The sequence below is a fragment of the Monodon monoceros genome, unplaced genomic scaffold, assembly GCF_005190385.1.
Source record: "Monodon monoceros isolate NGI ecotype Baffin Bay Population unplaced genomic scaffold, NGI_Narwhal_1 Super_Scaffold_16, whole genome shotgun sequence".
Taxonomy (NCBI): Eukaryota; Metazoa; Chordata; class Mammalia; order Artiodactyla; family Monodontidae; genus Monodon; species Monodon monoceros.
This window is the reverse complement of record NW_021703772.1, coordinates 72,601,033-72,615,403: the sequence shown is the minus strand read 5'-3', so window position 1 is coordinate 72,615,403 and position 14,371 is coordinate 72,601,033. Positions and strand designations below refer to the sequence as shown.

The 14,371-nt window shown below is 37.0% G+C and overlaps 1 protein-coding gene across 16 annotated transcripts in view; it reads left to right on the top strand.

Annotated features, from left to right (window-relative positions):
• PKP4 (plakophilin 4) overlaps positions 1-14,371 on the top strand; it is a 252,499-nt gene that overhangs the window by 137,247 nt on the left and 100,881 nt on the right. For 14 of the 16 annotated variants that reach the window (XM_029224896.1, XM_029224881.1, XM_029224886.1 and 11 more), the window contains one exon: positions 299-411. The exons of the other annotated variants lie outside the window; for them this stretch is intronic. Coding sequence is in view for 9 of the 14 variants with exons in the window: in XM_029224881.1 (XP_029080714.1) it covers positions 299-411 (113 nt within the window). In the remaining 5 variants the exon portion in view is untranslated. The remainder of the gene's footprint in view (positions 1-298; positions 412-14,371) is intronic. 16 annotated transcript variants of the gene reach the window in all.

Here is a 14,371-nt window from a genome sequence, read left to right as displayed (position 1 = left end):
TACTGTTTGAAGACCTCATTTAGAACCACCACCACCAACAGCAAAAAAGGCCAAATAAAGGTCTACATGTTTTCAGTTTCAAACGAAGACACATATTCTAGTGCCTTTAAGTTTATAAAAGCTACAAATTAGTAGGTTGTTTAGGCCCACAGTTCTATTCAAAACCCTAATCTCGTAAGGCCACACTGTAGTGTTACATTACGGGCATGTTCCTGTGTTTCCTGTGACGTACATGAATTCATGTATCTGCCTAAGCAAACCTGGTGCCTTATATGCCTTCTATTTCCTTGAATCACAGGAGCTTCAGTTTCAGCGACTAACCCGAGAACTGGAGGTGGAAAGGCAGATTGTTGCCAGTCAGCTAGAAAGATGTAGGCTTGGAGCAGAATCACCAAGCATCGCGAGCACCAGGTACAGGGCCGACGGCTCTATTTTCTTACACGCCTTCAAGTCACACATTATTAAGTTGTCCTAGGTGCAGCAAATGATGCTTTTAGTGTCGTCACTGTTAACTGGCCTTCCTGAAATTGATACCAAAAATGTCAATTTATTCTAATTTTGAGAAACCTCTTGTAATGTTGATTATCTTTCAGTCCTGTGCTTGAAGTGTTTTATACAGCACTGGTATGCCTCTCTAGCAAAAGCTACCATGCTAACTTTAGAAATTTGATTTCTTATATGTAGACAAAGTTAATGAATGTTTTCAACAATTGTTAATTATTTGGCAAAGCTAATTGGCTTTGAAAACCTGATATTGATTTCTTTTAACTAAGAAATATTTCTAAGTCATAACATTTATCTAGCTTTGAAAAACGCATTCAATTTACTTGGAGTTTTCTAGAACTCTGGAAAACTACTATACGAAATAATTACTATATGAAATAATTGTGTATTCAAATATAGTAAATGCTAAGTAAGTCGAAAAGAAAAGCAAATATCGTATTATTAACACATATATGTGGAATCTAGAAAAATGGTATAGATGATCTTATTTGCAAAGCAGAAATAGAGACCCAGATGTAGAGAACAAATGTACGGATACCAAGGGGGGAAGGAGGGTGGGACGAATTGGGAGATTGGGATTGACATATATACACTACTGATACTATGTATAAAATAGATAACTAATGAGAACCTACCGTATAGCACAGGGAACTCTACTTAGTGCACTGTGGTGACCTAAATGGGAAGGAAATCCAAAAAAGAGGGGATACGTGTATATGTATAGCTGATTCATTTTGCTGTACGGTAGAAACTAACACAAGGTTGTAAAGCAGCTATACACCAATAAAAATTAATTTTAAAAAATATATAGTAAATGCAAAACCAGTATATTACTGGAAAAAAACACATTTAATCACAAGTATTTTATATTTAAGTCGCCTCTTATGCTATTTAAAACATCATTAGAATAAAAATTACGGCCACAACTCCAAATGGTCAAATCACTACTTATGCAGTCTGTGGGTTTCTTTCTTAGTATTTACATATTCCAATAAAGCCTACCATAAAATACTTCTGTTGCTTGCATTTTTAAGCTTAGTTTGTTTAATCCTAAGTAGGTGTGTGCCCATAGTAACTTGTCTTTCAGTTGTTTCTAACATTGTAATTGTTGTATTTCTCATTATCTTCTGTTATTCATAGCCAAAAAATTCTTCTTGGTGAATACAATGCTGTCTGTAGTTTGTCTTTCCCAGCTGATTGCTATGAATTTTAAATTATTAGGCAGATAAAATTGTATTGTCATGAATTTTTAAGTCTTTGACCCTTAACAGTTATGCACGTTAGTATGTTTAGTAAGGCATAAAGCATGCAAGTAAGATCAAGAAAACTTTCAAAACACAGATATCAAATTAGGTGATCATTTTTAAGACATCCAGGCAGTTTTTCGTAGGAAGAGAAGTTATAAGCATGGTGTAAAATTACAAATCAAAAATTTCTAACTCTAGCTTTGTACTCCTCAATTAGATAATTTATCAAGAAAGTTAAAATTGTCAAAACAAAAATTTGTTTTAATTTTACCCAGTTTTTTAAAAGGATATCTGTATGTTTAGCACCGAAAAGAGCAGTTCACAAGCTAAATAATGTGGTGTTATATATTTCCAGATTTTTTCAAATATAATTTTACACTATTAGAAAAATTAAATCAGTATTTAAAGAATTCAGTTAAGGCGTTTATTCTGACAATTTTGCCAGTTAAACGAACATAGAACTTTTCTCGGTAAACTCCTAGAGATACTTGATATGTCAATAATACAAGTCAATACCTAGAGGATATGGCAAAGGAGAAAGGAAAATCCCCAGGTACCAGAAATAGAGAACCAAAAGCCAGAGCCACAAGCATCTGAGCTGCATTGAGTGCAGGAGGCCTGGGCACTGTCAAGCCCCCAACAAAGCACTGGAGTCTTAGGTTTAATACCCCTGCAGGGACCAAAGAGTGAGGCCTTATGTGCTCGCGGTGGTAGAGTTGAACTTGGGAACACTGCATTAAGCCATGACCCTCAAAAGGTGCACCCTTGGACAGCCCCAGGCTTGCACGGCACGTGGGTCTGGAGCCCAAATGTAACTACGCATTGTTCAGGAATACCCAGCTGAGAAACTGACATCACCAAAGATGCGCTCTCAATCAGATAATAAAAAACTCAAGTCAAAAAAACTCAAGGATGAGTAAGAATCAGCAAGCAGGAGAGCAGGATTTAAAACTTTTAAGCACCTGATATCATTGGAGAAAGTCTGACAGGGATGCACAGGAAGACAGGTACAAAGATGCTTAGTGTAACATTATTTGCAAAAGTAAAAAATTTGAATCAGGATAGAAATGGGAAATAAACTGTGGATAAGTAAACTCAAGAGCCATTAAAAGGAAATAACTACATGTATCAACGTGGACATCTTTGCAGAACAGACTTTCGAGTGAAAACTACAAGTTGCAAAAGAATAGGTATAGGTTATCTTTATGAACATTTTAAAATATACATAATGCTGAATTTAAATAGTGTTTGATTTTGTTTACGAATCAGTGCATCTCTAGTAGAAGTATGAAAAATATTTCAGGATGACACCATTTTAAGATAGTGGTACCTCTAGGGACGAAGGGGAGGAGGAAGCTATCAGGAATTCGGCTTTAGCCAAATCTGTAACGTTTTATTTAAGACTGCCATCTGGAACAAACATAACAAAAAATATGAATATTGATATCTGTTAAACAAGGGGGTTGTTGATATATGCATGGCTGTTAGATTATTTTCTGTACTAAATGTTTTAAAATATTAAATAATTTTAGGATTGTATAGTTTGAATTAGCTAATTCCATAGGTTCGTTAAAAATCTGTTAGTAAAATACATATTGTGAGTAATACTTATTGTCAGTGATTTGGGGCTTTGTGTCTGGATCTCAGTGCCCAGCTTGGCTCCTGGCATGGCAGTGGGGCTCAGTCAGACAATGTCGGGTGAGTGAGTGGGTCCTGCAGAAATGGAAACCGGGCTGACCAGAGAAAGAGGGAAAGTATGCGCAGAAGTGTGTATGATCTCGCATTGCTGTACTGGAGTTCCAAGAGGCCTGGTAGTTTCTAGGATGTGTACTAAAAGGACCTAGTGGCTTGTGAGGTTGGAAGGGTAAAGCTGGCATTAGATTGTGGAGAACCGGGAACCAGGTGATGATGAGTGTCACCTTCATTAGGTCTGTAAAGGAGACAGGTTGAAACACATTGCTCTAGTTAGAAGCAGTTGTCCTGATAGTGTAGGGTGTAGGTCAGAAAGAAGAGAGGCCAGGCAGCAAGACAGGAATCTATTATGGAATCTTAACGGTTATGAGTAAGGTGGGTTTCTATATTCAGTGAACTCTGGTTGGAATGATAATTGATCCACTTTGATTGCCCTTCTCCTGTCTCATATTGGATTCTCATGTATTCTTGATGCCCCCAGCTAAGTGCTAACCCGTTCGTACAGCCTTTCCCACAGTTCTCCAGGAAAGTCATCTCTCTTCATCCGAACTCTCATAACTGTTCCTCTGTGCCTGTATTAGCCTCCTATGAGGAGCTAAAGCTCACCGCAGCCCTGGCACAGTGCCTGGGGCTCAGCAGGCAGGCACCCTGCTAAGTGTTCATTGAATAAATAATGAAACTTAAGCCCAGTGTGATTTAAGTTCCTCAGGAAAGGATGCTTTACCATTAGGTCACCTACTTGGCATTCACCCTTTCTCATATCTGCCTTCTTCACACGTTTCAGTGTGCTTTTCGGTGGACCTTAAGAAGAACTCTGCTCCGTGACCACCAGGTGTACACACTGGCAAGAGCCCATTAGAAAACAGTGTTAGTGAAGGGAGCATAGGTTTTTACTGTGTCACTTGAGAGATCTCCCTTGTGCCTGTCAGTCCCCACCATCAGTCTCAGAACCAGAATCTAAAGATACAGAAAATAGCTCTCAGACCCCAGCCCTCTTTCCCATCAGCCATTTCTGATTTTCTGAAGGAAAATTATAAGTGGGATCACTGCTTCCAGCCAGGAAACTTCCTTTGGATTCAGGTCCTTCTTACATGGGAGTAAGTTTAGTCAGCAAGATGCGGGATTTGAAAACTGGTTATCTTTCATAATTGTTTGATTTAGATCCTATGTCAGAGTTGGTAAGGTGATCTGTAAGATTTTATTTTTCCTAGTCCAGATATGATCTCAAAGGGTAAAGAAAAGCATACTTCGATTTACTTTTTCAGTTGTCCAAAGTTCTTGCCATGTTGGCCTCACCCTGTGAAGAAGGAGTAGACAGTGGAATGAGGTCCTATTTAATTAATGACTCTAATATTGTACTAAATAATATACTGTAGAGCCCTCTTCCGAATGGCTCTAAAGCCCAGCATTTCTGTTTCCTCACACTTGCAGTACCAAAGATAAATTTTTAACCCTGCCATGACGTGTTCCCATGTTACAGTACGGAAACTGGGTCTCTGCATGTATTTATTTAGGAAGTGTCCTAAAAGGTGAGCTGCACAGCTGTCTTTGGCAGTTCATTTGCAATATGCCTTGCTGAGAACGTTAAAAAAAATCTTAATGATTAAAATGATTGCTAGGTTTTCTTTTTTTAACATCTTTAGTGGAGTATAATTGCTTTACAATGGTGTGTTAGTTTCTGCTTTATAACAAAGTGAATCAGCTATACATATACATATATCCCCATATCTCCTCCCTCTTGTGTCTCCCTCCCACCCTCCCTATTCCACCCCTTTAGGTGGTCACAAAGCACCGAGCTGATCTCCCTGTGCTATATGACTGCTTCCCACTAGCTATCTATTTTACATTTGGTGGTGTATATATGTCCATGCCACTCTCTCACTTCGTCCCAGCTTACCCTTCCCCCTCCCCGTGTCCTCAAGTCCATTTTCTACTTCTGTGTCTTTATTCCTGTCCTGCCCCCTAGGTTCTTCAGAACCATTTTTTTTCTCTTTAGATTCCATATATATGTGTTAGCATACGGTATTTGTTTTTCTCTTTTTGACTTACTTCACTCTGTATGACAGACTCTAGGTCTATCCAGCTCACTGCAAATAACTCAATTTCGTTTCTTTTTATGGCTGAGTAATATTCCCTTGTATATATGTGCCACATCTTCTTTATCCATTCTTCTGTCGATGGACACTTAGGTTGCTTCCATGTGCTGGCTGTTGTAAATAGTGCTGCAATGAACATTTTGGTACATGACTCTTTTTGAATCATGGTTTTCTCAGGGTATATATGCCCAGTAGTGGGATTGCTGGGTCATATGGTAGCTCTATTTTTAGTTTTTTAAGGAACCTCCATATTGTTCTCCATAGTGGCTGTATCAATTTACATTCCTACCAACAGTGCAAGAGGGTTCCCTTTTCTCCACACCCTCTCCAGCATTTATTGTCTGTAGATATTTTGATGATGGCCATTCTGACTGGTGTGAGATAATATCTCATTGTAGTTTTGATTTGCATTTCTCTAATGATTAGTGATGTTGAGCATTCTTTCATGTGTTTGTTGGCATTCTGTATATCTTCTTAGGAGAAATGTCTGTTTAGGTCTTCTGCCCATTTTTGGATTGGGTTGTTTGTTTTTTTGATATTGAGCTGCATGAGCTGCTTATAAATTTTGGAGATTAATCCTTTGTCAGTTGCTTCATTTGCAAATATTTTCTCCCATTCTGAGGGTTGTCTTTTGGTCTTGTTTATGGTTTCCTTTGCTGTGCAAAAGCTTTGAAGTTTCATTAGGTCCCATTTGTTTATTTTTGTTTTTATTTCCATTTCTCTAGGAGGTGGGTCAGAAAGGATCTTGCTGTATTTATGTCATAGAGTGTTGTGCCTATGTTTTCCTCTAAGAGTGTGATAGTGTCTGGCCTTACATTTAGGTCTTTAATCCATTTTGAGTTTATTTTTGTGTATGGTGTTAGGGATTGTTCTAATTTCATTCTTTTACATGTACCTGTCCAGTTTTCCCAGCACCACTTATCGAAGAGGCTACCTTTTCTCCATTGTATATTCTTGACTCCTTTATCAAAAATTAAAATGATTGCTAGGTTTTCTATTAGCGACTCTTTGGAATTAGTGACTCTAAACAAACTAGCAATAAAAAACCCCATTTCTAATATGATTTTTATTTGTTTCATTTACTGCAAAAATGCATTAATAACACAAGTAATAACACCAGCATTATCAGTGTATAATGACCCTTAATCTGGAATTGTTGGTGCTTGTACCCAAAGATGATATATCAGACCACGAATAATCACTGAAAATTGAGAAACCCTGAAGGGGAGCTATGGGATTAGTTAATGGAGAAGCTACAGACTTTCTGCCTTTGTACCAAGTACACTATAGTTACCTGTGCATTTAATAGTCATCTATTTTAATATTTCACCTGATTAAAGATAGGCTGTAGAAATAGTCAATAAATTATATCTTTTCTGTATTTGTACTGAGTATAGTATAGATATTTATATATTTAATTTTTTACCTCATTTAAAGTGGGCCTTGGGATCAGTTAATAGAGAAAATACCGATTTTCTGCATTTGTTTTTAGTGTACTATAGTTATTTATATATTCAGTATTTCACCTCATAGAAAGTAGGGCGTGAAATCAGTTTATTGAAAAGTTACAGCATTTCTGCATTTATACTGAGTATACTATATCTTATGTACCCTGCACTATGTACTATTTAATATTTTACCTCTCCACATGTATTTGGAACATTTTTAGAAAACACAAAAGCCAGCAATGGAGTGAGGGAATTGGGGCAAAGATAAAATAAAGACTAGAAAAATAAGATGAAGCCAAGGTTAAAATAGTATACAAAATATATGTTGTCAATGTTGCACGCATTGGCTTAAAGTAGAGAGCCACTTTGGCTCTGAGTGTCCTGATAGCCAGGCTAAAGAAAAAAGCACTAATGAATTACATGATTCACAGTGTCTGGAAGATAAAAACAAACCAGGTTGCTCAGGAGGATTTACTGTCCCTGGGGCTGAGACTTGAGTGGTTTCTCTTGTGAGTTGCTGTTGAAACGAGCACTGCGTGATGAGGCAAACAGCGTCCTCGGTAGTTTCTAAATTATAAAATCAGACTCACAGGGGTTCTTTCTTCTGTTGTTAAACACAATATAAACGGATGGAAAAGCAGCTTAGCTAAAAGCAGTTCTCCAGGAGGCCAATTCTGTTGCTCCCGTTTGGCGGGAGGACGATAGTTAGCATATGCAGATGGATGGATCAATTTTGGGTTCTCCAGGCAAGCAGCATGCCATGATGACTTCTGTCTGCAGAGCTTTTTAGAGTCATGGGTGGCAGTGGGTACCAGGATTTGAGAGGTCCTGTGTTGCAGGTCACCGTGCAGGTGCACGTTGTGCATGCCTTAGCGACAGAAATGGTCCTCAGGGGATGCAGAGGTATGTACAGCGCATCTCAGGAGAATCTCATAGCACAGGCACCTCAGAGGAAAATAATGCCCTTTAAACTTCTTGCACCCCATGGGCTAAGCAACAACCTTCAAATCCAAATTTTGATGAACGTAGGATTTATTCTTTTTCTCTTTGCGGTATCATCAATGGAGTGTTGCTCTCACCTTAGCCTGCTTTAGACTTCACTGGATGGGGTGACAGCAAGGGGACTTCCCCTGCCTACCTACACTCCCAAGGGCACAGAAGGGGACAAGTGTGGCCAAAACAGTATTCTCACCTTTTAACTGACTGGAGTTACATAATGCTCATTTTAGCCAATTTGTAAAGTTCAAGAAACTAAAGAGAAAAATCGTAATTCTACCATTCAGAGATAACCACTTTATTTTTAGGTCCGGTTTATTGAAGTGTAATTTACTTACAGTAAAATTCACCCTTTGTAGCATACAGTTTTATGATTTTTGGCAGTTTGGCATGTAGTTGTATAACCACCATCATGATTGAAATGTAGAACATTTCCATTAACCCGAAAAAAGAGGCAACCACTTTTTTTTTTTTTTTTTTTTTCCGGGTACGCGGGCCTCTCGCTGCTGTGGCCTCTCCCGTCGCGGAGCACAGGCTCCGGACGCGCAGGCTCAGCGGCCATGGCTTACGGGCCCAGCCGCCCCGGGGCCTGTGGGATCCTCCCAGACCGGGGCACGAACCCTCGTCCCCTGCATCGGCAGGCGGACTCTCAACCACTGCACCACCAGGGAAGCCCGGCAACCACTTTTTAAAGTTTGCCACATTTCATTCCCTTCCAAAAAAATTTAAGTGTGAGATAACTCCCTCCGGCCAACTTTTTATCTCATTCCTAAAGTCCCACTTTGATAGCCGGTTCTAACTTTTAATGGCTCCCACCTGTCTGAGGAATTCTCAAGGAGAAGAGTAGCTTGGAGATGCACCCAAGGGATGCTAATTTAGCGGTGGTTAGAGGTCACTACAGCCTTCCCATGGCAAGCTGCACTCGGTGGGTGCAGGGGACTTGGCCAGGGGAACTACTAAAAGGCACAGTCTTCAAGTGTACAAGATATGGCCTGCGTTGCGTGTTTCATCCAAGCAGAGACATTACACTAGTGGTTCAGCTGGGGTAACAGAAACTGTGGAAGGAGAAGAAAATATAATTCAAATTGAAAAGTCAGTAAATATAAATACGATCATCTCAGAATTCAAGAAATTGGGTAACAAAACTGTGGAAGGAGAAGAAAATATAGTTCAAATTGAAAAGTCAGTAAATATAAATACGATCATCTGAGAATTCAAGAAATTATTTCTGAAATTTTACAGTACAGAATTTCAAAACTATTTCTGATAACAGGCTCAGAATCTTACCATTGCCCAGAAACAGAAACTTCACTTCTCACTTACTTCTAGGTAAGTTGTAGGTGGTAAAGGAGAAAGTTTATTTCTTTGGGACACAGTTATTGGTTCCACATATTTTATCTTGTAAATAAATCATAGCTTGTCTGCTCCTTAAGATGAAGCACTAAATTTTCACCTATATTGAAGTACAAAAGAGATACTTAAAAGATGGACCTTTTATTAATTGTAGAAAACACTAATGACAACTTTTGGAATTGAAGCTTAGTTTTAAATTTTTGTTTTGATACTTTGCACATTGTTTTAAAATTTGTTTATGCCATTTGGAAGCAGTTGGCTCCTTCACATTGTCTGTCCTTTAGCTGACTGCCATTGGTGTTAGGAAGTTACTCTAGACCCTGAGAAAAATCCTGTCCATATCTATCAACTGAATGAGGGGGGAAATGGGTGGCAATATTAAAATTAAATAACTTCACGCTCTTCCTAAGATTGTCTCTCCCTTTTCAGTTAGTTTAAAGCTCTGCTATAATAGAATTCTTTATGGTTTCAGAAAGGTCATACAGTCTTGACAAATAGTCTTCTTATTGCCATTTAAGAAAAGAACTCTTATTTTTTAATGAAAAGATTTGATTCCCTACTACCATTCAGACTATTTTTTTTTTACACTTTATAGGATCATCTGCTAGTGCCCATCAGGCTTCCATTAATACTATTAAAAATTCTAAAAATGCCGTAAGGCTGACAGTAGCCGAAAAGCCTTTTTCATGGATCAGGTCTTTTGTTCAGCAGATATTTTTAAGTCATTGTGAAATAAACTTTCTCAAATGAAACATTCTTTAAAAATGAAGAGTCTTTGCAAAGATTGAATGTTTGTGTTTTGACAGCTTATTACTTATTTAATGTACTGCTTCAGGAAGATGCTTGATAAAGTTCTGTCCCTTTGACCTTCAGTGCTCTCACTGGCCGAAACCTGAGTTTTTTAAATAATAGTTTATTGAGATATATTTCATATATCATAAACTTCATACTTTTAAAGGATATGATTCAGTATTTTTTAGTATATTCATAGAGCTGTGCAATCATCACCACTATCTAATTTTAGAACATTTTCACCATCCCAAAAAGGAACCCTCTACCCATTAGCACTCCTTCCCCATTTTTCCTTCCCCCTGCCCCCAGCCCCTGAGAACCAATGATCTGTTTTCTGTCCCTATGGGCTTGCCTCTTCTGGACATTTCCTATATATGGCATCATACAATATATAGCCTTTTGTGACTGGCTTCTTCAACTTAGCATGATAATTTCAAGGTTCATCCATGTTATAACATGTACCAGTTCTTCATCCTTTTTTATTTCCAAATAATATTCCAGTGTATGGATATACCACATTTTGTTTATTTTTTTTATCACCTAATGGGCATTTGTGTTGTTTCCACTTTTTGGTAATTGAGAATAATGCTACTATGTCTCAGGTTTTAAGAGGGGAAAATCCCAAGGGTTCTGCTCCAGGCATTCTTAGTTTGGGGCTAGGGAGAGGCACTGAGAGTAGTAAGGATTCCCCTTAGCCTCTCTCTCCATCCTCCTACTCCCTCACAGGGGCTCACCTTCTTTTCTTTCTCCTTTGCTCTCTGTTATGGTAAATCCTTGTATATTGCTGAGCTAGCTGAGTTCGTTTAAAGTGCATAGTAGGTAAGCTATTGGGGAGTCCTCTTATGTTTATCAGAATATAGTTCATCAGATTTCCTTTCTTAATATTGTATTTGGTCACTAGTGACTCTTAATAGTCAAACAAATAAAAGCTCTTTATGTTCATTTGGAATTCAGGCTAAATGAAGAATAAACTATTTGATATTTGAATGTAATTATCAGAAACCCTCTCTGGGATCTCTACCGTGAATATTTATTACATGGATGCTCTTCTGAGCAAATTTAGTGACACTGAATGTTTATGATGCAACTCTCCTGTGTTAACACAGTAAAGAGTAATACATCTGAAAGACACAAATGAGTCTGTGGCTGACCTGCATCTCTCCAGAAGTCGTTTTCTGGAGCAGTTTGCTCAAGCACAGTTCTTCCAAAAAGCATTTTAATTGCTTCTGCACATTGCCGTTGTGATCACAAGCCTGTTTCATCTGGGACATACAAATCCACCTGGCAACTATCTCTACACATTTGAATTAAACTTACATAAACTAAGTCTTATGTAGAGCATGAGCCCAAGGTAATTCAACCAGTATTCCATTAAGGTAACCTATTTTAACCTAAGAATGTGACTATGTTGAATTTGAATTTTAAGCCAAGTAGTCTTCATAAATATTAGAATCTTTTATGGACCTAGAACATTATACAACAAAATGTCTTAATCATAGTGAATAAATATTTCAAAATGAATTACCTGTTTCTTAAACTGAGCATTTTAAAATGTTAAGTTGGAGATACGGTTAGAAGGAACCACAAAAAGAGATCAAGTTTATAGTTCAAAGTTTATAGCATCAAAGTTTCAGATAAAGACTATTTTAATACATTTGGTTAAATACAGAGGCAGCCCAGCTGTATGAATTTTCCTAATTAATGAAGAGGAAAATACTTTTTAAAATTCGGAAGCCCATGCATCTGAAATATATGTACCATGCCATTATTTAATTATTTATTAAAGAACTGTTTTAATTAAAATAACATTATTTCATTTTCTGTAATTTTTCATAGTTTGCATTCTATAATTACTATTCCTAAAATATGTAACAGTGATGAATTATTGAATCAATACAAGAATTATATTACTAGTCCCCACTCTTAGTCATTAGGTTTTTTTTAACCATGTGTATATTTTGATAAATTATAAGGTAATTTACACAGGCCACATAGTATATATCAGGATGCTTTTTGGAAAAATTTACCTTTACTGCTTTATAGGAATTAATAATTACTTTAATCCTATATTTTCTTATTACTTATTTTGTACTTTTTAATCTATATCTTGAGAAATGTGAAAAATACTAAAAAGTATAGAGAATGATATAACAAAAATTTAAGTACATCCCAGAATTGAAAAGCATCGATAATTCATCATTTTGGCTTTTTTATATAAAAATATATTAAACATAAAATTCAAGACCTCTTTGCCCCATTCTCCCTTCCCAATAGGCATTAACTAGTATATAGTCTACTTTGTGTACTTTTATATAATATACATACATCATATACATCCATGGCCCATGTTTTGTGTGCTTTTTTAACATACACAAATGGTATAATCTGTGTGTCATTACGCATCTTGATTTCTCTACTCAGTGTTTGAGATTTATTCATATTGATGTGTGTAGATCTAGTTTATTTTTTAACTGCTGTTATATATTTATGTCATAGAATATTAAACTGTTTGTCCATTCCCCTATTGAAGAACATTTAAGTTCCACTTTTAAGTATTTTAAGTAATGCAGCAGTGAACATTTGGAGACTTATCTCCTGGTTTACATGTGTGAGGTTCTAGAAGAGGTATCATTAGAAGTAGAATACTTCGGGCATAATGAATGCATGTTTTCAATTTTTCTAGATCTTGCTGAGCTGCTTTCTCAGGTACCTCAACAATTGCACCCTCTCAAGCAGTGTGTGAAAAAGTTCCAGGTTCTCTCTCTCTCTTTCTCTCTCTTTTCTTTTTGGCCAACATTTAATATTACGCAGGGTCTTTAAATTTTACCAATCTAATGTTATCTCATTTTACTTTTTTTATGATCCATTTGCATTTCCTCTTCTGGTCATATCCTTTGCCCATTTTTCTAATGAGTAATTTGGTTTATTTATTTACTTATTTTTTGGTTCTATCATTAGTTTTATCGAGCTGAAATAACTCTGGGATATATCAATACATCTAAAATAGTACAGGCCTTGGTACATCACAACACAAAGTATACCATATTAATCTATTTTTAGAATATAAATCTTTAGTATGATGACAAGTATGTAGGAGAAACAACCCTCTGTATGTGATATATAATAATGGATCTCAAATTCTCCAAATCTGCCCAAACAGATGATACTAACATTCCTTTCTCTTTCTATGTCCACATTTCCTTTAGTGACTGCATTTATTTTCTTCTGCAAAGGTTTATGACGTCTTCTCTAAATTCACTCAGTAAATAGTTATGCCTTTGCTTTATTGTAGAGATACAAAGATACAGAAGCCTGGAATTTCCAGTCTAGTAGAAGGGAACATTGTGTGTAATTTAGCCATATGACAAAGTACCTCAGTAGCCACATAAAATATATGCCTGTATTTTATTATGTTTATTTTTGAAGAGCAGTGTGCTGATCAGATTACATTGTCCTGGCTCTATCCAGGGAGGCCTTGCTTTGGTGTCTTTGATTCTCATATCCTTAGGTGAAAATACTTCTTTGTAATTATATTAGAGGGAAGAGAACAATAGCCATTGAGCACCTATGATATAATAAACATTTGTGCGAGTCGATGTTTTATACCCATTATCTGCTTGTTGTTCAAGGGTTTCCACGAGGTTTGTTTTTGTGTTTTAGTTTGCTTTGGTTTTTATTATTATTGTACACCTGATTTTAACATTAAGATGATATTTTCTCCTAAAAATAGTTTTATTCTATTGGTTTCCCACTGGGGTGTCAAGAATTCGTTTGAGAAGACTTAGGCAACCCACTTACCTCCACTCCACCGCTCCAGATAGACACAGTCTATACAAAAACTGCTTGCTATACAAAGACAAGTACAAAACCCCAGCCCCATCTCCACTACCACTATTTTGTCTCTCCTTCGTAGAAACTTTGGCGTGGCTTCTATTTTCTGTTTTTGGTTGATCACAGACATGTTACAAGAAGTCATGTAGGTATTAATTCAAAGATTCTAGAAAACGATCTTGAAAAACATTGCCACTAATGTACTCTCTGCAGTTCATTATTTGGGATGTGGGGGGGCAGTTTGCCATTCCTTCATCTAATTCCTTTACTCTCCATGAAATAAAGGAAGGTTGGTGTTAAGTTCCCATTCTCATTACCATTTGGCAGGTTAAGGACACAGAGGGGAAAGACTGATGTGTGTGATGAGATGTTTCCTCAGCCCTTCAGAGATATACTACTGTATACGCTCTAA